The sequence below is a fragment of the Canis lupus genome, chromosome 15 (genome assembly GCF_011100685.1).
Source record: "Canis lupus familiaris isolate Mischka breed German Shepherd chromosome 15, alternate assembly UU_Cfam_GSD_1.0, whole genome shotgun sequence".
Taxonomy (NCBI): Eukaryota; Metazoa; Chordata; class Mammalia; order Carnivora; family Canidae; genus Canis; species Canis lupus.
This window is the reverse complement of record NC_049236.1, coordinates 13,763,962-13,789,264: the sequence shown is the minus strand read 5'-3', so window position 1 is coordinate 13,789,264 and position 25,303 is coordinate 13,763,962. Positions and strand designations below refer to the sequence as shown.

The 25,303-nt window shown below is 49.2% G+C and overlaps 1 protein-coding gene across 2 annotated transcripts; it reads left to right on the top strand.

The window, feature by feature from the left end:
* The first annotated feature begins 5,510 nt into the window (after positions 1–5,510).
* On the top strand, positions 5,511–23,374 carry CYP4B1 (cytochrome P450 family 4 subfamily B member 1). 2 transcript variants are annotated; one of them, XM_038558135.1, is made up of 12 exons: positions 5,511–5,746; positions 15,198–15,339; positions 15,516–15,560; positions 16,078–16,205; positions 17,021–17,145; positions 17,452–17,603; positions 17,754–17,860; positions 18,839–19,029; positions 21,132–21,265; positions 22,058–22,145; positions 22,223–22,305; positions 22,734–22,898. In XM_038558135.1, exons 1-12 carry the CDS (start codon positions 5,567–5,569, stop codon positions 22,760–22,762), a joined length of 1,404 nt encoding a protein of 467 aa, XP_038414063.1. In that variant the 5' UTR covers positions 5,511–5,566; the 3' UTR covers positions 22,763–22,898. The 2 variants fall into 2 exon arrangements, with proteins under 2 accessions (XP_038414063.1, XP_038414062.1); XM_038558134.1 differs by having other exon boundaries at positions 5,513–5,746; positions 22,058–22,122; positions 22,734–23,374.
* Positions 23,375–25,303: the final 1,929 nt, after the last annotated feature.

Genomic DNA, 25,303 nt, shown 5'->3' with positions numbered 1-25,303 from the left:
TTAAAGTATTTAGCTGATTAGCAACACTTCATGGAGGAAATATCAAATGATCTCCCACTATACTATGGGCTCTAGGGTTTATCTTCCTGTTCACAGTAGGTGGATTAACAGGCATTGTCTTAGCTAACTCATCCCTAGACATTGTTCTTCATGATATATATTATGTTGTAGCCCACTTCCACTATGTACTCTCAGTGGGAGCAGTATTTGCTATTATAGGCGGATTTGCTCACTGATTCCCCTTATTTTCAGGGTATACTCTCAACGACACTTGAGCAAAAATTCACTTTACAATTATATTTGTAGGAGTCAATATAACCTTTTTTCCCTGTGTATCTACAAGGGGGTTTCTAAGCTTTACGATTCCTCAGGACCAGATTGTTAGAGCTGTCCTTGGACTCAGGGTCTACTGTACTAATAAGTACAATAAAATGGGATTAGCACATACATGTAACATCCACATGTAAACCCCACCCTCACTTCTGACCACTGTTGCTCCAGCACCCTCCACCCACACAGAGTTGTATCACCACAAGTCACATAGCCATATGTCTTAGCTTGGGTTTCCCCAAAGTGCAGAGCTTGTTGGGAAAGGCTCATTTGCAGGTAGTTGATCCCAGAACATAGGAGGGGCCTGCCTGGGACAAGTGAACAAGGGAGGAGGCAACGCTGCTCCAAGGTGTGCTATTGAACTGGTTACTACTGGAGGCAACCAGCTCAGTCCAGCTAAGGAGACCCTCCGGGGAACTGTGTAGAATGCACCTCACAATCATTTGCCCAGGGCATGGGAGAGGAGAGGATCCACTAGTTCCTGTTCTTCATTGGTCAAAACTTGCCTCAAGGGTGTCAACTCTCAGGCCCTACCAGGTATAGTACCTGTAGCAGCAGAGAAGTCCAAGGGCAGAAAACAAGAGACGTGAAGTAACGTGACGTGCTACAGGCTACACCTGCATGCAGTTGGCTATTGCAGGAATGGTTGGAATAAAAATGTGGGTAGAGAGGATGTAAGATAGGACAAAAATGCTGCCAGAGCAGATGTACCGTAGTCTGTATGCTGGAGAGCATAGAGCATTTTGATGTTCTCAGGATCCTCACCACAACCCTGTTGACCCCTAGACATCATCTGATCCACTGATGTGGGACAGACTGAGCCACTGGGAGCTGAGAGCAGCAGGGTTTCATCTGAGGTCACCTAGTGGGCCACAAGACTAGAAACCAAAATCTGCATTTCCTGGGTCTCCTCACCCAATGTCTTAATTTTCCTGGGCTTATATAGCAGTGATCTTCTCAGGGAATGGGTCACCTGGCAGGCAGGGGAATGCTGGTGTTCTGGACCCAAGCTCCTGGGAATGCAGGGAGAAGTCTGTTTTTGGCAGAACAATGTTAGAATGTGAACTCCTTGTCTGTTTTGTTTACCATTTTATTTCAAGTATCCAACACAACACTGGCTTATGGTAGATACTCAATACATATGTGTTGATAAATGAATGAATGAATTTGAGGACTGATGGGAGAAACATGGTGCCACTCCTGGCTCCTCTCCCCTTTTCTGCAGAATAAGGTAATCTCCACTTTGATGTGTATCTTCATGAGCACTGATGTGTCTTTGTTCACTTACTATCACTTAGGTCTGCTGGGTTTTGTCTGCTCTGTTCCCTTATCTCCCTTTCTTCTTCCATCTGCCAAGACTGTACCCATCCTTCCCAGGGACCCATTTCTTACTAACTTCCATCAGAAGTTACACAGCTCACCATTTTACTTGGCACCTAAGTATCACACCATTCTAGGTAGAAGGGTTAGGATCCGGTGTCCCTAGAAGGTCAGGGATTCTGAGACACATTCTCTCCCATCATGCTATGTCCTTGGTTAGCCATCCTTGTGGCAAAACTCCCCTTGTGGTAATCAGAACACCTTGGAAGGAGAGCCCTATCCTCTTTAGAGTCTCAGCTCAGGACAGAGGCTGCAGAGAAACCAACTTCTGCTTGGCCCAGCTGCTTCATATTCCTTCCTGACCCTCCTGCCTTCCCCATTTATACTCTCCATACCCCCCTCCCCTAAATCCCATGTTTTCAGGAACAATGTATTGTTAATAAACAAAATTCAACTGAGCCAATTTGAAGATCTAATTTGTTTTATTAAATGATTCGTGAATCAGTCAGTGTCCCATCCAGCAAGCAGAGGGGAGCTCAACTGAGCTGCAGGAAAGGAAAGGTTTCTAAGGCAGAGAGAAGGCATAAAAAAATTGTGAGCAAGGAATGCATTGTTTAGGCAAGGTAGCCTTCCTAAGGGGGAAACGGTCTCTGAGGGGGTTGTCTCTAGGAAATCCCAGTTTGACTGATTGAAGGTTACATTTCTGAAGGGGTTGAAAATTACAGTTAGGTTAGGTATTAAATCTTAGTTTACTGACATGGGGCCCTAACTTAAGTGGCTCTATTATAGTCCTGTGGTTTTCTTTTTAACTCAGCCAGTGCTCAGCTCAATACTCAGCCAATGCAGAGTGGGATTGCTCATGGGCAAATATAGCCTAGGTGGAAGGAGCTGGGCAGATCACAAAAGTCAGGGAGTCCCAGATGCCAGGGAAGACAGCCATCTTCCTTGCTTCTCCCCACTAGCTTTGGGCATTGCAGTAGCAATGAAAACCATCTTGACCTGTGTACTGAACCTACACTGGGCACAGAGAATTGCCATGCTCTCAGGGTCCTCACTCCAACTCTGTGTAGATGGCCATGTAACCAGGAGAGACAGATGTGGACAAGCATAGAGGATGGCAATGTGTCGAGAGCATTGGATTTTTCTAAAGCTCCTCAGGTGATTCCAATGTGCAGCCAAGACGGAGAATGACACAACTCTTTTCCCGAATGTAATTTCATCTCGCCTCTCCCTACCAAGAGTTTCATACTCACCACTCCCTCAACTGGCCTGACATCCCTGGGAAATTGAGGTGGGGGTCAGGTTGAGGACGGTGGTAAGTTTTGGTCTCCCTACCAAACAGTAGCAGCTGGGATCCATCCACAAGTGGTCTCAATGGCATCATCCAGAGGGGCAGCAGTAGGGCATTTCCCACATATTTTGCATTGGCCAGGCAACCTTTTCTACCTTCTCCCCACATCCCCTGTGATAGCAGCCAATTACTTCAGCATCCATTATACAGACAGTATTTATTAAATGTCCTTTGTGCTGGTCCTGGGGAAGCAGAGAGGAGCCTGACACAGAGTCTCCCCTGAATGTTTATGAAGTGGGTGGGGGCAGGGCAGTGAGGTGCGTGCACATTGCCAATGTTCTCTCAACCCAGGGTAGTCTGTTCTTTCATTCACATGCCCTATCATGGGCTCACCTGAGTGTTTTGTGTCTTGTCTGTTCTGGCTCAGCCAAGCAAAGTGAGGGGAGAGACCAGCTCAGTCTGCAGGCTTGCAGCAGAATGGAAAGATCTTAGAAGTCAAGCACTCAGCTGCTGCTGGGGAGAAAGTAAAGAAATGGAGAAGAGCTGCAGGTTAGGTTGGCAGTTTTAGAAGACTGGCTGTAGCTGGTGTTTCTGAGGTGGAGGGAGGGTATTGGGGTAGGGAGGGCTACCGGGAAGCATGCGGATACAGGCAGAGTCTCATTGTCTCCAGTTCCTCAATATGTATGCTCCTGGATTGGGGGTTCTCACCAAGTTGTTCTTTACAGCTAGAGTTTTCTTCTAGGCCCTTGGGGGAGAACTAAGACCAGTGGGTGGAAGCTCCAAGGAGGCACGTTTTGGCTTCCGGGAATCATAATGCCTCCATCATAGCTGTAGCTGGTAGGGCCAGGAGTTGGTACTGCCCAGTCTCTGATTCAGGCCACATGGTGACCTGTTGGCTCTAGAAGTGTGGATACCTGCTAGATTTCAGCCAGGGAGTAGAGAACAACGTATGTGATAAAAAGGCCGAGAGTGGGGGATCCCTGGGTGACTCAGCGGTTTAGCACCTGCCCTTGGCCCGGGGCCTGATCCTGGAGTCCCGGAATCGAGTCCCGCATCAGGCTCCCAGCACAGAGCCTGCTTCTTCCTCTGCCTGTGTCTCTGCCTCTCTCTCTCTCTATCATGAATAAATAAATAAAATCTTAAAAAAAAAAAAAAAAGGCCAAGAGTGCTGCACCATGTTTGTGGCAGGACAAGGTATGTAGGACCTCTCTCCATCCTGCTAGTCTTCCCTCTGACTTCCTGTTTTTGATAGCCAACCCAGACTCTGGACCCTTCTACCCCAGGCCAGCTCGGAGCCACCGCACATGCACAGAGGGGGAGATCTTCCTGGGGCACACCTCTGACCATACTTTTTCCTGCTGAAGCCTCCTTCAATAGCTATCTCCGCTAGGCTCCAGCAATGCTATTTCTTCCCCTTCGTTCAGCCTCAGGAATGTTTTTTTCCAGCCACTGTTGCTAGTCTCTGGCTGTCACTTCATACCTTGTTTAATTCCCTGCCTTTCCCTCTGCATGCAAGTCTCTTCATCTGAGACATTTAGCACAGGGGGAGAGACAGCAGACTCTCCAGGCAAGTCTGGGGCCTGGGACAAGCTTGTTCTTCTTCTTCTTAAAGATTTTATTTATTCATTCGTGAGAGACAGAGAGAGGCAGAGACATAGGCGGAGGGAGAAGCAGGCTCCTCCCAGGGAGCCCGATGCAGGACCTGATCCCAGAATCCCGGAATCCCAGGATCATGCCCAGAGCCAAAGACAGATGCTCAACCGCTGAGCCACCCAGGCATCCCCAAGCTTGTTCTTCAACAGAACTCAGGCCTGGGGAATTGAGAGCTGCCATTCCTTACCATGAGATCTTGGACAATTCCCTGCCCCTCTCTGGTCCCAAGTGATTTGCTTCATTCACCTAGGAGTGATTAGATTTGACGCTGTCTCCTCATTGCCCTGAAAGTAACATTCTGTGTTCCTAAGTATCAAGTTTGTACTAAGATCTGGGGGATGGAGTTGACCTTTTTCTGATCTAGGATCTCTCTTCTGGGGCTAGAACCTCCTCCCTGAAGATGCTTCCCAAATAAAGACTTAAAGCACTATGAGCCTGGCCCAAATGCAAGCCCTCCCAGAGGTCTATACTGAAGAGGACAGGGGAAGCTTTCTTGTAAGAAAGCATAAGCAAGCTGAGGCTCAGTTTCATTATGTGGAAAATGGGTTAAAAAGTGAGTAGCTATGACCTCCCTGTTTGGGTTAAACAAGATAGTGGATAGGAAATTCCTAAGACATATCAAGTGCTTGTGTGGAAAGGCAGATATTATTACGCTAATGATTATACGCAGAATTGCCTTTTGTTTTCTCCATCAAAGAACCAAGGAGGCAGACCCATTGCCTGGTTTCTTTGAAGCCCACTATTGGGTTTCTCTTCAGCCGAGTTCTGGGAGGAGTCAGCTAGGCTGTCTCTCTGTTGTCTTGTGACTTTGGGGATGCTGTCTCTACACTTTGGAGCTCAGCCCAGCCTGAGTTGCTGCTGGGTACAGGGTGTGGCTGGAGGTAGGGGCTGGCAGGGTTCCAGGGTCTGCAGTATAAGGGAACCCAGGATGGGAGGAAGCAGGCCAGAGCCTTGGTGGCTGCAACTCCAACCATGGTTTCTACCTTGCTCTCCTTGAGTGTCTCCCATCTGGTCTTGTGGGCTACTGGATTGATCTTGGTCTTAGGCTTCCTCAAGCTCATCCGTCTGCTGTTGCGGAGACAGATGCTGGCCAGGGCTATGGACAGTTTCCCAGGGCCCCCCACCCACTGGCTCTTCGGACATGCCCAGGAGGTATGTGGGGAGAAGGGGTTGAAGAAAGAAAACAGCTTCCTTTCCTGCAGAGAATCTAGCCTAATTCCCCAGGGGCCGTGGAGGGGGTCCCTATGCTTAGGTAGGGGGATGGTGGCCTCAGAACCAGTTTCCATTCAGCTTTCCCAGCAGGTCTCCCCTTCACTCCTGCCTTCTGACCTGGCCCTGAGAGTGGGAGCACATCAAAGTTGGAGCCCAAGTAGACCAACTCGAGACTCCTTCGACTCCTTCTCCGGATCCTTCTCGGGCTCAGAATTCATACAAAGCTTCAGTGATAGTATGGGAGAAAACCCCCAGACAGTCCAGTAGAACATGACTATCTTGTTTAGAGCTTAGGCACCATCCTCTTCGTTCTGTGTGGTGTAAAGTTTTCCATTTTAAGAAAATAAAAGTCAAAGCAGAGATGAGTGCTGTTACCTGAGAGCCCTCCTGGAACATCTAAGTGGTTGGTACCCCCAAAGGCGAGGTTCTCTCTGCCATGACTCTGGGCTGGCTCAAAACCATGGCATCTTCCTGGATTCAGATCCTGGCTTATCCTCTCATTATCTCAGGGTGCTGGGATCACCTTAGCACCTGTTGTCAGGAGCACCTCTAGCTCCCTGCCTCTATGAGATCTAGACAAGAGTTTCCTGAACACAGACCAAGGGGCATCTGCATTGGAATCAACTGGGAGAAGCAGATTCCTTGGCCCCCAGTCCCAGGAGATTCTAATTAACATATTGGAACTAGTGATCTGAATGTATTTGTTTTAGTGAAACATTTTTTTCCTCCAGGTTTATCCATGTTATTTGCATTGGCAGAATTTCTTTTATTAAATAAAAAAAAACTAAACATAGCTACCATCTGTCACCATACAAAGTTATTACAATATTACTGAGTATATTCCCTGTGCTGTAACTTTGCATCCCCATGACGGATTTATTTTGTAACTGGAAGTTTGTACCTCTTAATACCCCTTGCCTCTTTTGCCCATCTCTCCACTCCATTTCCCCTCTGGAAACAATTAGTTTGTTCTCTAGGAGTCAGTTTCTCTTTTTTTGTTGTTGTTGTTTGTTTTATTTTTTAGATTTATATGATGAGGTCATGGTGAAATCATGGTATTTTTCTCTCCCATTTCATTTAGTATAGTATCCTCTAGGTCCATCCATGTTGTCACAAGTGGCAGTATTTCATTCTTTTTTAAGGCTCAGTAAGATTCCACTGTATATATACCACATCTTCTTTATCCATTCATCTATTGATGGACGCTTGGGTTACCTCTATATCTTAGTTATTGTAAATAATGCTGCAATAAACAATGGGGTCATATCTTTTTTTTTTAAAGATTTTATTTATTTATTCATGAGAGACACACAGAGAGAGGCAGAGACACAGGCAGAGGGAGAAGCAGGCTCCATTCAGGGACCCCGATGTGGGACTAGATCCCGGGTCTCCAGAATCACACCCTGGACTGAAGGCAGCACTAAACCACTGAGCCACCCAGGCTGCCCTCATATATCTTTTTGAACTAGTGTCTTCATTTTCCCTGGATAAATATTCAGAAGTGGTATTACTAAATTGTACGGTACTCCTATTTTTCATTTTTTGAGAAAACTCTATACTGTTTTCCATAGTGTCTGTACTAACATACATTCCCACCAACAGTGCATGAGGATTTCCTTTTCTGTATATCCTCACCACGACAAATTATTTCCTCTCTTTTAGTAATAACCATCCTGACAGGTGTGAGATGATTTCTTATTGTGATTTTGATTTGTATTTCCCTGATGATGAGTGATGTTGAGCATATTTTTATGTGCCTGTTGGCTTTCTGTATGTCTTTGGGAAAATGTCTGTTCAGGTCCTCTGCCCATTTGAAAATTGGATTGTTTTCTGTTTGTTTTGTTTTTGTTACTGTAGTTGTTGAGTTGTAGGGGTTCTTTATATAATTAGGATAGGAATCTGCATTTAAAAACCTCTCCAAAAGAAGCTTCGGTGGCTCAGCAGTTGAGGTTGAGCATCTGCCTTCGGCTCAGGGCACCGTGATCCTGGGGTCCCGGGATTGAGTCCTGCATCGGGCTCCCTGCATGGAGCCTGCTTCTCTCTCTGCTTGTGTCTCTGCCTCTCTCTCTCTGTGTATCTCATGAATAAATAAAATCTTAAAAAAAATAAAAACCTCTTCAAGCATTTTGCTGTGCATCTAGTTTTGGAAACCCAGGTATAAACGCCAGAGACTAAGGCATTCCCAAATACTTTTCTCCTTTCACTGTCTAGGGGACTCTCTCTCCTCCATGACTGATGCTGAGAATGAGCTTGACCTCCAGGAGAGGACTGCTCAGGCTTAATCTTGCTCTTACAAATAATCTCCTTCTCAGGATGGCTTAATAACCTAGCTGCATCCTGGAGAAACCCAGGAAAGGAAAAGATGAGTTAGGGAGCTGAATCAGACTCGGGTGGTGCTCTCAAGAAGCCTACTGTCTAGAGGGAAAAACAGACACCAAGGCCTTTCTTGCTCCAGGTTGAGTGAGATGCCTAACCAAGATTTTACAACAGCCACATGTTCTGTATCTCAGTATTTACCTCGTTGGATTGTCATCTTCTGTTTACTTGTTCATCCTGCCCACTAGACCATGACCTCTGGAAGATGGAGATCCATTCTGATTCATCCCTGTACCCTCAGGGTTTAGCACCAAGCCTGGCACAGAGTGGGCATCACTGAATGAACAAACAGAGAGCATTGGGGAGTGGGGAGGGGCTTTGATAGAGGAGGCAGTGATGAAGAAGACAAGTGGAAAGATCAGGTGGGGTTCAGGAGAGGTTTGCTAAGCACGGAAAGGGGTGTGGGAAGGTTGAGGTCTGACCCTATGGGGATGTGAGGGGCATTTAGGGAGACCTTTGATTCCTTACCTTTTACATCCCTCCATTACTACTTGCCTCCACCAAAGCTAGGCTTGCCCTCAGCCCACGAGCTTTCCTAGGACAGGGACCTTGCTCCCCTACCCCATCTCAGAGCTGCCTTCTCTCCTCCCCCAAATACTCCCCCGGCTCCTCACCTTGAGAGTGTATAGAGGGCCTGGAACAGACTGGCTCTGGCTTCTTGGCTCTAACACAAGAATCTGGAGAGACTCATTACCAGGAAGAATAGGCAAAGGTAAGACGGGAGTTTGCTCTTCGGCCTACAAAGGTTTCCTGGGGAACCATGGCAGGCCTGACACCTTTGCCTTCCTCCAGGCTTTGTTACTTCTGCTGGGTCAGATCCACATCCGAGACTGAGAAATGTAGAGATAGGAGTAGGGGTTGTTTTTCAGAACAAAGATGAGGTTCAGAAAAGGCAAGATACTCACTTATGTCCATATATAGTAGTTCAGGAATTGAGTCAAGGCTGGGTGTAAGACTTGTGGCTTTTCATGCAGGACATGATCTGTCTGTACAAAGTAACTGCAAGTTTGATTCCTAGCCTAGTGATGGTGGGAGTAGGAAAAGAAGGTGGGTGGGTCAGAACTGTCCATCAGGATTAACTTCTTTCTTTTCTCTGGTTGCAGTTTACAGGCCCTGGAAGCAACAGCCTTCTCAATTCTCAGATTGTGTCCCTTTGAGGTGGGGTCATATTCTTCCAGGGTCCCCCTTCTCCTACTCTGGGGCCCAGAGAGGACTTTGCACATAGTAGGTGTCCAGCCATGTTGTTGGTGTGAGGTTGGGAGAGGCCCAAGAATCTGGACCGTTGTCAGGAGAGGAGGAGAGAATGCCAGCTCTGAGCTCAGGAAAGGTGATCCCCTGAGACTGCATAGGCCTCTTCCCTGACCCTGCTTACTACTGAGATAGTTCCCTTGATCTTGTGCTGTAGAGTCTGAGGGTCGGGGGCTCTGGCTCATTTATATTCAGTAGACATTGATGGATCTTCACTATGTTTCTGCTCTGCGCTTCCCTTTCCTTGTCAACAATATGGAGATAAACATTTTTACCTTGTTGGGTTAGAAGAGAATCGAAAAAGATAATGTATAGATAGGTACTCTGCAAATTCCTGGAGAGATATCAAGTGTTAAATCCTTGTAGAGGGATTCTTGCTGCAAAACACTGTGAGGTATTTGCTTCCTTCATCCTCTTCCTTCCTCTAAAACTAACCCAGTCTTTGGGAGCCATTATCGGTTTGTCTTTTCTCAAACAACTAGATGATTAAGAACTCTGGGTCTGGACCTCTGCTGAGGACAGAGGATGAAGTAATAAGACTAAAGCTGGCCCTAGAGTGATCTAGTTTGTATGAGAGATGGATAACACAACATGGTGTTCCAGATCCATGGGTGCAGGCAAGGTATGCTAGGGTGAGCCCGGAAAGATCTGAATGTGGCAGTCCATGGAGGGAAGGAAGGATGGAAGGGTGAAGAACACTACCTGTGCAGAGGTACAGAGGCTGGAAAGAGCATCGAGTGTATAGGAACTTAATATGTTCAACAAATATTTGTTTCTCAAGGTCTATTATGTGCCTGTGCTCATTTTTCTATACTTCTGGAGTGGTGAGAGGGAGAACATGATGGAGAGGACGAAGCTGGAAGAAGGTGGGGCAGATCACATAGGACCTTGTAGGCCATGTTGAAAGGCTTTATTCTGAGTGCAACAGGGAACCTTGAAAGGATTCAAGCCAGGGGAGTGATGAGCTCAGAACTGTGTGGTAGAAAGATCACCTTGGTTGGGATGGTGGATAGATTGACAGAGGCCAAATAGGAGGCAAGCAGAGGCCAAATAGGAGTAGGACAGGGCCGAGGAGGCCATCCAAGCAGATGTTAGTAGAGTGAATAGTGAAATGGGGAGGAACAGAAGGTAAGGCAGGCTGTCCTGGTATCATGGGTATGGGAGAGGGGTAAGCCCTTTACCATAGCCAGATGTAAGGGTGTCAATGAGGTCCCCCACATGCACTAGGAATGGGGAGGGGGTAGGAGAGCCCTGGGAGCTTTGTTAAACTGTGGTATCAAAATAGATGGATCAGAACTGAATGTGGGAAAGTCACCAAAAGAGAGAAAAGGACTTGTCGAGCCACAAGACTGGATGGTAACGAGGAGGAATGAATTTCTAGGTCTAAGTGTAAACATGTGGCGATATGAGACCCAAGAAGGCTCAGAGCTGGCAGCACTTGTGTGTCTAGGCACAGGACCGTTGGATTCTGGATTTGAAGGGTTTCCCAGGAACTGCTACATCTGGCTCTCTTAGTTCTGGTTAGTTGATTTTAGGGTTTGATGGATTTGCAGAGGAGAGAGACAGCCTCTGTAGGACATCCCCTCTGGTGCTGCTATAAATAATGAAGAAAGCCCCATTCCATGTTTCTGGCTGGTGTCAGAGTGGATGGCAATTCCATTCTTAGGTATGTGAGGAGGGGTAGAATTGGAAGGAAGATGTACTGTGTTCATGTTTGAAAATGCTGGGTCTGAGGAGCCTGGAGGGTGTCATTCAGAGATGTCCAGAGGATGGCTGTGTCGTGTTTCCGGAGCTCAGGAGAAAGATAAACTGGGACGTGCTGTCAATTTTGGAAATAGTCTCAGGTAGATGGCAAAGGAAGCCATGGGAGTAGGTGAGAGCCTCCAGGGAGAAGGTGCAACCTAAGAAGAAGCCCAAGTCTGAAACTGGGGGAGCCTCAGTCTTTGATTTACAAATAATGGGTATAGAGCTGCTGTATCAAGAGAGGTGGGAAGACATCTAGGACAGAATTCAAGAAAGAGAGGGGGTGGGACACCTGAGTGGCTCAGCGCTTGAGCATCCGCCTTCAGCTCAGGGCATGATCCCCGGGTCCCGGAATCGAGTCCCACGTCGGGCTCCCTGCATGGAGCCTGCTTCTCCCTCTGCCTGTGTCTCTGCCTCTCTCTCTGTGTCTCTCATGAATAAATAAATAAAATTTAAAAATAAATAAATTAATTAATTAAAAAAAAAAGAAAGAGAGGGCACTCGACTGTGTCACAGCAGCTGCAAAGCCTCTGGGCTCACCCCCCCTCCCCAGGAGGGCATTGGTCACAATAGCAAGACCAATTTTGGAGAGTTAGGGGCTGAGGAGGGAGGAAGTGAAACAGTGAGACAATTCTTTTGAGAAGTTATGAAAGGAGAAGGAAATGGGGAGGAGGAGACAAAACCAAGGGAAGTTTTTTGTTGTTGTTGTTTAGTAAGTAAGGGAGACTTGAGCATGTTTTAAATGCAGATGGGAAGGAGCCAATAATGAGGATGGGTCTATGATGTGGGAGAGAAAGGGGCTGATTGATGGGTGAAGTGCCTGAGGGGAGGGGTTGGAATCCAAAGGGACTGGCCTTGGACAGACCCTGGGCACTTCCTCTACTGGAACAGGAAGGAAAGTGGGGAGGCTAGGTCCAGGGCAGGTAGTTCTTCAAGTCTGGCAGTTGACTTTTAGGGACCTCTTATCTGATGGCTTCTGTTTTGTCCGTGAAGTAGAGCAAGGTTAATTTGCTGGGAGCAAGGAGTAGAGGGGTAGAGGGGACAGTTGGGGAAAGAACAGCTTTTGAGAAGCAGACAATGGTCAATGCTATGGGACTTTCTAGAAGGTATTTCTGCTGATCTCTGCTCAAATGTTCCCTAAAAGAGGCCTTCCCCAACCCTCTCAACTCCCTGTCTACAGTAGCAGCCCTGCCCCTTACCTTTCTTTATTTTTCTTCCTAGAGTTATTACTACCTGAAATTGTATTGCTGATGTATTTTGTTATCTGTTTATTTCCTTTCCCCCACCTGGAATGTGAGCTTGGGGAGGGCAGGGCTTTGTCTGGCTCATTACTCTTCCCCCAGGAGCCAGCATCATGTCTGGCACTGAGAGTGGGTACTCCATGCCCACTTGCTGAATGCATGAATGAATCCCTGGGGGATCCAACTCAGGGCAGCAAAACCACTCATATGAGGTGAGGACTAATGTCTGCATCCCCATGGACTTGGGCACTTCTTGGGCCCATGCCCTCCTGCCTTCTTAGGTGTCTGGATGCTTCCCTGTGCTTCCCCCACCCTCAATCTAGTCATTCTTGGGGCTGGAGCTCATCCTCGGTGCTGAAGTCAGAGAGGTGTTGGGGGTATAGCATAGGCTTTGGGATGGAAAGACCTGGACTTGAGAGTTGTGTGACTTTGGGCACGGCCCACCATCACTTCTTAGCCAACATGTGGTGTCTAGGAGAGACATGGTGACCCATGTCAGTCTCACTCAAAGTTCCTCTGCTCCTTCTCTTGATCCAGGGGTCTCTTCTGAGTTATGTTCACACCTGTTCACATGTACATTTGTAGTAGTACACTTGTATCTGAAAGGGAGGATGGAGAATGAAGTTGCCTATTTGTCGCCAGGGTTGGGGGGAGATGACTTGTCTACCCATGGGAGCAGTACACATTAGATCCCCTCCCTCTAGGCTCCCAATGGCTCTCTACTTAACTCCATAGAGTTTGTGTAAACTGAGTCCATTTTTTTATGGTTATTTCAGACATGCTGCCTCATCTCAATTGTTGTTGGTCCTTCTTGGTAGTTGCTCCTAACTGTTTAGCTTTGAATACACAACTTTACTGTCTTTGACACTGGTTGGGGCTGATGCACACGCTGAGTGCAGCCCCGTCTTGTGGGGATGGGCAGTGTCCTCAAGGTGGGGTGAGGGAGGACTGAGACTAGAGCACCCACAGGCACCTAAGGATGTCCATCGGGGAGGAGAGCAGATCTGGGCAATCCCAGTACTTCCCTGGTCTGTGGGAGCCTGGGTGGCCCCAAAAAGCAGATGGACAGTAACAGAGAAGACCACATGCAGTAACCAGGTTTCCAAGGGAATGGAAATGGAGGGGGTAACCCAGCTCAGCTTCCCACGTGACCTGAGACAAGGTTAGGTGAATCCTTTTTCCATGAGTGGAAGAATCTTAGAGCATGTGCAGAGTGAATTCTTTAGCATGGTTTGGGGGCATTTGGGAGTAGGTTGTGGCAGGAGATGCAGGGAGGAGGCAGATGTTGGGGAAAGGTAGACTTGAAGGGGAGGGAAGTACAAGTCAAGGGCTTACCTTGTGCAGGATCCAGTGCTAAGCTCTTCCCACAATATATCAGTGAAGGGCTTTAAATGCCCTGTGACCCCAACTAATAACACAGGGCCTGCATGATTTAATTAATGTCAAAATAATCCTATAAAGTAAGTTATCATCCCCATTTTATAGATGAGGAGAGTAAGATGCAGAGAGCCTAAAGATCTTGCCCAAGTTCACTCATCTAAAAAATAGGGGAAATCAATATTTAAATGTAGACCTTCCAAGGTCCAAAGATTGCAGGCTGTGTTCCTTGGCTTCCTGGGTTCACATCCCAGCTCCCTGATCAGCCATTACTCCTCCTCCTCACAAATTCCAGAGCTCAGACTTTATTCTGAGGCCCATGGGCAGGGGACGGACGAGTTTTAAGCAGATCTCTGAAAGACTCCCTTTGATTAGGGTACATCCCTATAATGGAACACCATGCAATGAAAAGAGTTAAACATTTTGAAGGACAGTTAAATACACTAGTTTGAAAAGAAGGACAAGACACAGTAAATGAAAAAAGCGGGTTTCTGAAAAGTGCTTATTGTATACTCCATTTACAGAAAACACCTCTGGGTGAGTAAATGTGGCTAGAAAACCCCCCAAAGAGCACACACCATCCTCTGGATGGCCTCTCCAGCCTCAGGCCACCGTCCCACCAAGTAGCAGCTCCTGGAAGACACCCCACTTTGTCCTGTGCCAGAGCATTTGTGCTTGCTGTTTGCTCTTCCTGGAAGGCTCTCCTTGCTCTTTGCACTGCCAGCTCCTTGTCATCCTCCAGCTTTCACCTCAAATGTCCTCTCCCACCAGAAGCCAGCCTCCATCTCCCTAAGCAGCTTCCCCTGAAGTCTCTCTCTTGACGCCATGCTTGCTCCCTGCCTAGCACTTCCCGCTCTGTGTGTTCACGTTCCTTCATTGTTTAGTTGCATCGGTCTGCCCCATAGAATAAAGGGTAGGAGCAGGTCTGTCCCATGCCCTGAGATGTCTAGACAGTGCCCCGCACATAGCAGGTCCTCAAAAAATGAGCCCAATAACATAACAGTGTCGGAATTGAGCAGATTTCTGCATTGCACGGCAAGCTGGTGTTCTCTCTCTCTCTCATGAAAACAGTTAACAACAGAGAAAGAAATCTCTCGTGAGAGTAGGATAGATGGAGGGGTTGATGACAGGAACCAGATAGAAGCAGGTTGGTCAGTTTGGGGTTGTTGACCTCACCCAGGTACAGGAAGAGGGTGGCTTGGGCTTAGAGTGGTGGATCCTGGGCTGGAGAAGGGACTGAGCCCAGAGAAATTAAGACTGTGACTAGCTGGGAGAGGGGTGCAGGGTGAGGCAAGGATGTTCCCAGTGTCTGTCTGGGCAGCCTCTCCTCTTCCTTCCCCAAAGACTTAGGGCCTGGCTGCTGACAGTGGGTTCCTGAGTATCCCAGCCTTCTGTCACTATTTCAGATCCAGCAGACGGGGAGCCTGGACAAGGTGGTGACCTGGGCCCACCAGTACGATTATGCCCACCCACTCTGGCTTGGACCGTTCCTTGGCTTCCTGAACATCTATGAGCCGGACTATGCCAAAGCTGTGTACAGCCGAGGGGGTGAGGACTCCCGGGAGAGGAGGTGGCTTCCTGAGAGCAAAGGGCTCAGGGCTCCAAGTGGGGAGGAGTCCTGGGCTCTGCATCTTAAGTCTGGGCAGCTAAGGTCCCATTGATCAGTAAGCCTCCTCTGGGTACCTGCTAGTTTCTGCATGACCCGTCTTCTCTTTCTCCTGCAGATCCGAAGGCTGCAGATGTGTATGACTTCTTTCTGCAGTGGATTGGTGAGTGGGCGCCTGCCTTCCCCGCCCTTGATGCTGGGTTACCAGGATCCTTCCCAGTCCCATCCCTCTCTGCCCATGCCCACTGAGTCTGTTTTCTCACATGGGACCGCCTGGCCCCCAAATGCCCCTCCTAAGATTAGCTGCTCAGTGGGGAGACAGGGAAAGAGACAAGAGAACGTCCAGCTGGCTGGGGAAAGTGGGGCTCAGGTACCTTCTCCTTCTGGGCACGTCCTCTTCCTTGGGAAGGCTGAGCAAGGGCTCTGGAAAATATGTGAGTATGAGGAACAGCTTCCTGGAGGAGGTGGCACTGGAGTATGATCCCAGGAGATTTTGTGGGTGGTGTTGGCCAGACAAAAGCCTGAGGAGAGGAGCGGCTGCAAGGCTGGGTGGCTGGAAGGTGGAGCTGGGCTGGGACATGCGGCTGGGCAAGAAGGACTGGGGTGGCACCCCCGGGCTGCCACGGATGGGGCAGGATTGTGTGGACTGATCAGCTTTCCCTCTGTCATCTCTTCCCCAGGGAAAGGCCTCCTGGTCCTCCAGGGGCCCAAGTGGTATCAGCACCGCAAGCTGCTTACACCTGGCTTCCACTATGATGTGCTGAAATCCTACGTGGCTGTGTTCACCAACTCCACGCACGCTATGCTGGTGAGCTCCCAGTACCAGGCTCCTGGAGGCTGTGGCTGCTGGGCCAGCCTCTCTCCAGCTCCAGTTTTCCCTGGGGGAGGGCGATGAGGAGATTCACCAAGTCCCTGAGACCTCATTCTGCCGGCAGTAGCAGTGCCAAGCTGCGTTGTTCCTGACACCTACTGCATACTGGGTGTTGACCAGGTGCTGAGGCTCCGAGTGGCTGGGCAGCCATGGCCCTCATGTCCACTGGGAGAGCCAGGCCCCCTTCTTCAATAGAGGTCAAAGGCCTCTATGAGGCCCAGGTAAGTCTCCTCTTGTAGCAGACTAGATGGATGCCTATATTTGATAATGCTAGAAAGGTCTTTCACATCTGGAAAGTGCCTCCTCCTCATTCTCTGCCTACCACAATTGCCTAAAATAATATCATTAGCAACTCATCTCTGAAAGGGATGCCCAAGGTCAGGGGTCAGGCTCTGAGTCTCAGGGCTGGATATTCCCTAGAAGTTACCCAGGCTAGTCTTTCCCCTTGCAGAAAACTCCTCCCCAGCATCATGGCAGGCCTGATTATACACAGGCTGTGCTGGGGAGATCCCCACCTCTCAGCTTTCCTCTTCCCTTATGTGAGCTGCCTGGCTCAGTGTCTGGTTGTGCTGCTCAGGCCTGCCTCGTGGTGCCACCCTAGCCTGAAGTCCTTACCTCTGCATTCCAGTGGGCTGGAGGCCAGGCAAGGGACTTGGTGCATGGGGGAGAGGACAGGTGTGTGTGGGTCCTTGAGGGAAGAGGCTGGGTGCCCAGCTGACCTCCTGACATTACCCTCCATCTCTGGGCTCCAGGACAAGTGGGAGGAAAAGGCTCGTGAAGATAAGAGCTTTGACATCTTCTGTGACGTGGGCTACATGGCACTGGACTCCCTCATGAAGTGCACCTTTGGCAAAGGAGACAGCAGTCTGGGCCACAGGTCAGGGGCTACTCGGGGGCTGACCACAGTCTCTACCCAGGCCAGCTCAGATGGGAGTCAGCAGGACCCCTGGGGCCCTGGTCTGAGAGGACATGGGGTCCTGCCCTAGGGAGTCCCAGCTTGGGCGGGGGTAGGAAGGCCTTCCCCATGGTGGGGAGACAGATTCTGCCTTTAGCAGGGAAGCTAAAGCGGCAGAGAGAGGAGGGCAGGGAGCCCTGTGGTTGGGCCCAGATGCTGGAGTGCAACGCCCCAGGTTCCACTGGGGGTCAGGGTCTGAAAGCTCCTCCCTGCTCTTCTCCTGTGTAGGGACAGTAGCTACTACTCGGCTGTCCGCGATCTCACTCTGCTGATGCAGCAGCGCATCGAGTCCTTCCAGTACCATAACGACTTCATCTACTGGCTCACCCCACACGGCCGCCGCTTCCTGCGGGCCTGCCAGGCAGCCCACGACCACACAGGTGGGCCTTTCCCACAGAGCCCACCCCACAGGAAGGGTCCAGTCTAGCTCCTTCAGGCCCCTCTGGGTCCCCTGCCATTACAGGATCTCTGTCCCCCTACGGGTAGAGGATGGGTCCCCCTGGCAATGACTCTCTGTGCTCCTGGCCCAGACCAGGTCATCAGGGAACGAAAGGCAGCCCTGCAGGATGAGAAAGAGCAGGAGAAGATCCAGAACCGGAGGCACCTGGACTTCTTGGACATTCTCCTGGGGGCTCGGGTGAGTGAGTGCACAGTTGGCCACCCCCACCGAGAACTTCTCTCAGAGCGGTCTTGAGGCCATTTTTCTGGGACAGGGTTTGCTGGACAGTGGCTGAGGCTGTTAAGCATTTTCCTCCTTTTCCTCCAGCAAATATGGCCTGCTCCTTGTCTTATGAACACATCAGCAAAGGCTCAGAGATGGCAAGGTGCAGGATGTGGCGGCTGTGGCATTGGGGAGAGACATAGTAGCAGGGAGATGGGTCACATGCTAGAGCCCTAAAGACCAATTCTAGACTTCTTTCTTTTTTGTCTGAGAGAGAGAGAGAAGGGTGGAGGGGTGGGGCAGGGAGGGGCAGAGGGAGAGAGAGAATCCTAAGCAGGCTCCAAGCCTAGCATGGAACCAGATGCATGGCTAGATATCACCACCCTGAGATCATGACCTGAGCCGAAATCAAGAGTTGGATGCTTAACTGACTGAACCACCTAAGTGCCCACCAATTCTAGACTTCTAAGACCGAAGAATCTTAGAATCTTGGATGCCATTCATTCATTCATTCATTCATCATTTATTCATTCATCCCTTTATTCATCTACTCTCCAAACTCACTAACCCCTACTCTGGGTTAGTTCCCATGTAGAAGAGGAGAAAGACCTGGCCTTGTCCCCCAGACATTTACAGTCTAGTGCAGGAGATAGGAGGTAGATGTTGACAAAGATCTCTCCTCTGCCAGGTGGCATTCTGAGCAGAATTGACAGTTAGGGCTGGGTAAGGTCACAGATCACTTGGGCAGAGGGATCAGGGAAGGTTTCCTGGAGTAGGAGGCATCCAAGCTCCTGTGCCTGGGAGGATTAGGAATCTGGGAGAAGGTCTCAACCCTCAGTCTGAAAAGGAGCTTTCCTCCCTTCCCTCAGACCTTCACTTGAGAACTGTTATGAGGTCCTGTTGGTACCTATCTCAAATGTCTTGGGCTGTCCCATTATGCCTTCCCTAACCCAGGATGAAAATGGGATCAAGTTGTCAGACGCAGACCTCCGGGCTGAGGTAGACACATTCATGTTTGAAGGCCATGACACCACCACCAGTGGCATTTCCTGGTTTCTCTACTGCATGGCTCTCTACCCCCAGCACCAGCATCGTTGTCGGGAGGAGGTCTGCGAAATCCTTGGGGACCGGGATTCCTTCCAGTGGTGAGTGAGGCTGTGGGTGATCCCAGGCTGTCCTGTGTCTCTGTCCCAGGGATGTGCTGGGCTTATGCTACCCGGGGTCATCTTCAGATGATGCATGGCCATCCTGGAAACCAGGGGAGGATGGTGGCAGTTTCCTGCTCTCACCAGCTGTGGCTTCTGTGGGGGAGCTCTGAGGATACATGCCTGAGCTCATTCTCTCATAGTGGACCCTTTTAAACAGGACTGTTGACAATTCACAGATAGGAATCTGGGAGACCTTCTCCCAGATTCCTATCTGTCCTCCCAGGCACAGCTTGGATGCCTCCTACACCAGGAAACCTTCCCTGATCCCTCTGCCCAAGTGACCGGTGACTTTTTTGTGCACTTACTCCTGTGGGCAGAACCTGACTGCCCTTCTGGATTGCTAGATGGAACAATGGGGCACTGGGAGAAAGAAAGAGAGAGAGAAAGAGAAAGAGAAGGAGAGAGAAACAGAGGAGGGAGTTGGGGATGAATACAGCTGGGATAGCTGGGGAGCTGACCTGCCACCCATCCTCCTCCCTGCCACCCATCCTCCTTCTGCACACCTGCCTTTGGATCGCCATATGCTTGGCCTCCTGTCACATATGTCATCTGTGCTACCTCCCACGTGGAGTTAGGTACACAACACAGCACAGAAAATGCTCAGTCCATGGGAGAGACTTTAGATTCACCTGAGGGAGACTAACCTATAGTTTCAGGATCTGAGATTTGGTGTCTCCACCATCCACTTTTATTGGCAGGTGTTGGAAACCTCCCAGGGTGTCCAGCCACGTGCCAGTGCTTCTGGGGGTACCAGGTGGGGAGAGGAGGAGAAGGAGCCAAGTTGCTGCCCTTTGGATATTTTTATTATTATTTTTTTAAGATTTATTTATTTTTATTTATTTATTTATGATAGACAGAGAGAGAGAGAAAGGCAGAGACACAGGAGGAGGGAGAAGCAGGCTCCATGCCGGGGAGCCTGACGTGGGACCCGATCCCGGGACTCCAGGATCACGCCCTGGGCCAAAGGCAGGCGCTAAACCGCTGAGCCACCCGGGAATCCCTGGATTTTTTTTAGAAAAACAAACTCACATAACCCAAAATCTAGACAAAACCACCAAATGGAGTAAGGCTGAGAGGCCTCACGTTGAGAGCAGAAGAATCAGAAGGGGTGGCCCTTGAGTTGGCTTTCCTAGGAGAGGTGAAACTCAGATAAGCAAAGGAAGAGACAAATAGGCCTTCCCGGTTGGTAACAACACGAACGCCACCTAGAGGCAGAGAGTAAAAATACTTATTCTCACTTCATCTAGAACTTGAAGCAACTTCAAGAACACTTATTCAATACTATAAAAAAGGCACAAAGGGAAAATGAGTAACGGTATGTAATACTTTGTGAATTCTAGTTGAAAAATCTCTTCTCCTAGTTTGTAAAATGCCATTTCATCTCCCCTAAGGTATCTTTGGATGAATATAAGTTCCCTGTTTTAATAAAGTCAAGTATATCTTAAAAAAAAAATTGAGGACTGAGTGGAAAAGCCCTAGGGCTTGGGGCTCTGTAATAAAGTGCTGTGCAATAGTCATGATTGAACCACATTTGGGACTGAGCTTCCTAGTGGCAAAGGGGAAACATAAGTTTTGTTTTTTACCTGAGCTTGTTACTGCATTCAACCAATATATATCAGCCCCTGTTTTTTTCCATCTTGTTCCACATGGGAAACCAGGTGGAACCTAAAGAATTGTCCCTTGTGGGGCTTCTGTGGGGGCCTTAAGAGACTCAGGAGTGGCATTTTCTTGATTGCTGGGTTCACATACAGCTCTAGGGTCCTGTGTCTTCCCTTCCTAGCAGTGAGGATGGAGAGGTGGAGAAAAAAGGAGCCAGAGAAAAAGAAGAACAGGAGGGAAAAAGGAAAATTGGAGCCAGATCCCTTGGGTCAGAGTGGCTACCCCATATCCAATCTGGTCTGTGCACTTGGAACACCTATGTCCGTCTCACCATTGGATGTGCCATGGTGGTTAAGGGGGAAAGATGGAGTTGGACCCTGTCTTCCTGTGGAATTCCCTTGCTTCCCATGCCCAGAAAGGTCTGGTTGTATTGCTGGCAGGGATGATCTGGTGAAGATGACCTACTTGACCATGTGCATCAAGGAAAGCTTCCGCCTCTACCCACCCGTGCCCCAGGTATACCGCCAGCTCAGCAAGCCTGTCAACTTTGTGGATGGCCGATCCCTACCTGCAGGTGAGTTGGAGTGGATCTGAGGGTGGAACTGGAGTCCTTGTGGATGCTTCTCTGACACTCTCTGTGCCTTTGGTGAATCTTTGCACAAGTGGGGAAGAGCTCAGGCTTTGTGGTTGGCCTGGGTCCAAATCCCGGTTCTACAATGTATGGTAGAGTGTAAATCCCTCTACCTCAAGCCTCTATTTCCTCTTGTATAAAATGGGAGCAATAAGAGTATTTACCTGACAGTGTTGTTGTCAGGATGAAAGAGACAATATTTGCCAGGGCTGTCTTATACCACCATGTAGGTTGTGCCCTGAGCAACTTCAGAAGGCACCATTCACATAGACTATGGTGATGTACAGTGCCCAAGCTATACAACTGTATGTGGTAGCTTTGTAAGGAGTGTTAAACTCTATCTGGCGCACAACATGCACCCAATGAATGGTCCAATGGTGCATTGGGAATGCACCCAATGAATGATGTCATGAATAGTAACTTTCCTCCAATTATTTGAAAACAGAAAGTGTAATAGGCCTTGTTTTTCATACCTCCAGTCCTTCTTCTTCTCTCCCCATTCTATAAATGTCTGTGTTAGGTGCTGTGTCCAGTGCTGGGGCTAGAGGGCGTAGATATGATGATGATCGACAGCACTTTGATGTCTTGATGGTGGTCATGAATCCTCCATAACTGGCAGGGGTCAGGCAGGAGCTGGTGCCCAGTTAGAAGGACACTAGGAGATCCTGACACTGTGAAGACGTGGTGTGGCTATCCCAGGACCACCTAACTACCAGGCCTCTGCTCTGTCCACAGGCAGCCTGATCTCTCTGCACATCTATGCCCTCCATAGGAACAGTGCAGTGTGGCCTGACCCTGAGGTACCACACACCTGGACCTGGAGGTCAGATGGGGTGGGAGGTTATGGTGGTCACCCTCCCCAGGACCTGGTAGGTATTTAAGCAAGTCTTGTCCCCTCAGGTCTTTGACCCTCTGCGTTTTTCCTCTGAGAATGTGGCCAGACGCCACCCCTTTGCCTTCATGCCCTTCTCTGCTGGGCCCAGGTAAGGGGAGGACCAACATCCCCAGGCCCCCAGGACTGGGGAGGGAAGAATGGAGGATGTTGTGGGGAAAGCATCATTTTGGGAACTCTGTGATAAGGGAGCCGTCTCTGGGTTTTTGATGATCCTAAGGTAGGGTAAGTTCCAGGGACCCTCTTCTTGCCATTAGCATATTCATGTCCCTGGCAGTTGGTGGGCTGGCTGAGTCATTCCAAGAAAGGTCCCCCAACCGGAATTCCCAATGTGAATCTACTCAGTTGGGGACTCTCACTGTGCTCCCAAGATCTGTTTCCTAAGCCCAAGTCAATCAACCAATCAGCCAATTATTCATCCACAAATAGTTATTGTTTTTTTTTTGGCCACTAAGAGCCCTGAATTTGCTCACTCTGGACACCCCATAACCTGATGCCACCTTGTGCTGCTTACAACAGGAACTGCATTGGGCAGCAGTTTGCCATGAATGAGATGAAGGTGGTCACAGCTCTCTGCTTGCTCCGCTTTGAGTTCGCCCTGGACCCCCTGCAGCTTCCCGTCAAGATGCCCCAGCTGATCCTGCGCTCCAAGAATGGCATCCACCTCCACCTGAAGTCGCTACGTCTGGGCTCTGGGAAGTAGCTCTGCTGAGAGCAGGGTCCCAGGCAGCCTAGACTGTGGCTCTCCCTGGACCCTACCCTCCTCAGGCTGGACTGTAGAATAGCTGTGGCTCTCTGTCTTGGGAGGCTTGTAGTTTAGAAGGGAAGCAAGCACCCACATAAACAATCTCCCGGAGGGCAGTGCCATGCAGGCATATGTGTCCAGAAATGCTTAGTATATATGTATTCTAGAGCTTATTCATTCATTCAGCAAACATATGGTGAACACCTACTTGTTTCTGGAATCTTCCTTTATCTCCTATAATTGGCAATATTTCTAGAATATAGCAGAAACTTATATGCCAGTTGTGGTGACACAATGAATACAATGGAAGCTGTGTCTTGGGCTTCATGATTATGATCAGTCTCTCATGTACTCCCTATGAAAGAGGGATGGCTTTTGGGCTTTCCCCTTCACTGAGATATATGTCTCTGCTTGACTGTGTTTGTGCATGTGTGTAATATAACAGACATAAGGACAAATTGGGTAAACAAAATGGTACAGGGGCACCTGGGTGGCTCCCTTGGCTAAGCCTTTGGCTCAGGTCCTGATCCCAGGGCCCTGGGATGGAGCCCTGTATCAGGCTCCCTGCTCAGTGGGGAGCCTGCTTCTCCCTCTCCCTCTGCTGCTCCCCCTGCTTGTTCTCTCTCTCTGTCAAATAAATAAAACATTTAAGTAAACAAACAAAAATATACAGGACAATGAATTTCTAAAGTAAATTTCCAGGTAACCACCAGTGAAATCAAGGAATTTGGAATATGTTTTTTCAGGTGAATCTTCTACCCCTCCTGAGACAGGTCTCTGTAGTTCTCCTACTGCCGTCAGCATCCATGCCACAGACACTCAGTGATCTGAGCGCTCAGGCTTTTGTTGAGGAAGGTGGCAGAGTGGCATTCAAGGGGGGTTTCCTGGAAGAGATAGTGCTTGAATCAAACCTTGAGGTCTAAAGGTGCCGAGAATGACTTTAGGGGAGGGCTTTGGGCTGGGGCCACATGACAGATTAGAGATTCTTCACTGTAGTCCCTGCAGCATGGCTGATGACTGGGGTCACATGTACCTCTAGAGTTCAAGATCTAAGACCACTAGTGGGTTCTAATCCAGGAATTAGACAACAGTGGAAGGGAGGACACTGGAGACTAAGGGGAAGGATCAGAGAGAGGAATTCTAGCTCTGGGACTTGGGGATATCTCTGTTGCCCTGGGGATGTACCATCTGGAGACACATCCTTCCTGCTACTCATGCTTTCCCTCTTAGAAGAAGGCCACAGCCTTGGAAGGTTGGCTATGGGCCACCTGCTCACTCCTGCAAAGCCCCGTCAGGACCCAGACCTTCTTGCCCACCTGAGGCTGGGTTACAGAGACCTCAGCCAGGGTGTCACCCATGCCACCAACTTCCCTCTCTGTCCTGCCCCTGGACAGATCTTTCTCCATGCCAGCAGAGGAATGTGGCAGTAGTTATCACCTGCGAGCAGAACCCAGAGGTCATAACCAACTGTGGCCAATGGGTGGTACTCAAGTCTAAGACTTACCTACTTTCGTTACCTCTGGATTATCAGGAGGCTTATGAGGCAGGATTTACCCTACTTCAATGTCAGAGGAAGGAAACTGCCAAGATGCTCATCAGAAAACAGCTTGGGAAAAAAAAAAAAAAAGAAAACAGCTTGAACTAAAGCCTTCTGACTTTGGCCTCTTTTGACCAAGACTTCACAGGCATATTAACTGTCTCTCTGAAAGCTCGTGTTGGTTGGAAGTGGAGCTGAGAACACCAGAACCTGACAGAAGAGGGAGGCTCCACGTGGGAGGGGAGGACCAAGGCTACAGACTAGTGGGCACCAAAGATGAATTCCACTTAATCCTTCCAGCCCTCCAAACACACCCCATTGCCTCCTAGGACCCCAGGCATTTTTGTGCACCTGTATGGGTAGAGTGTAGAGGGTGTGAGGGGGTACACACAGGTGTGGCTATGCAAATATGTGTCTTAGGGGTTGTGAATATGAATGTGAACTCACCCCAGGATTTTTTTCCTTTGCCTCAAGCTAGCAGGGTCACTTCTTGGTCAGATTCTTTACCTTCAACATAATCCTGTGGTTAGAGCACGTGTCCATGGCTGGCCACCCAGAATTCCAAGTTCCTATTGTCTTGAACTCTCTGAGTCTGGCTAGCCTCTGCCCTTCTGTACCACCAGATGCCAGGGAATCTGTCCAACTTCATGCCTACCACTTTCCCAGCTTACTTTTTTGCCCCAATCCCTAGTCAAACAGTAAGCATCCACCCTGCCCTTTCTTAAAGCAGGGCTGAACTAGCCCAGTGACCCAGGAAGCCATGGGACTGAAAGGGAGGTCCTGGATGCAAGCACCAGCTGGGGGAGA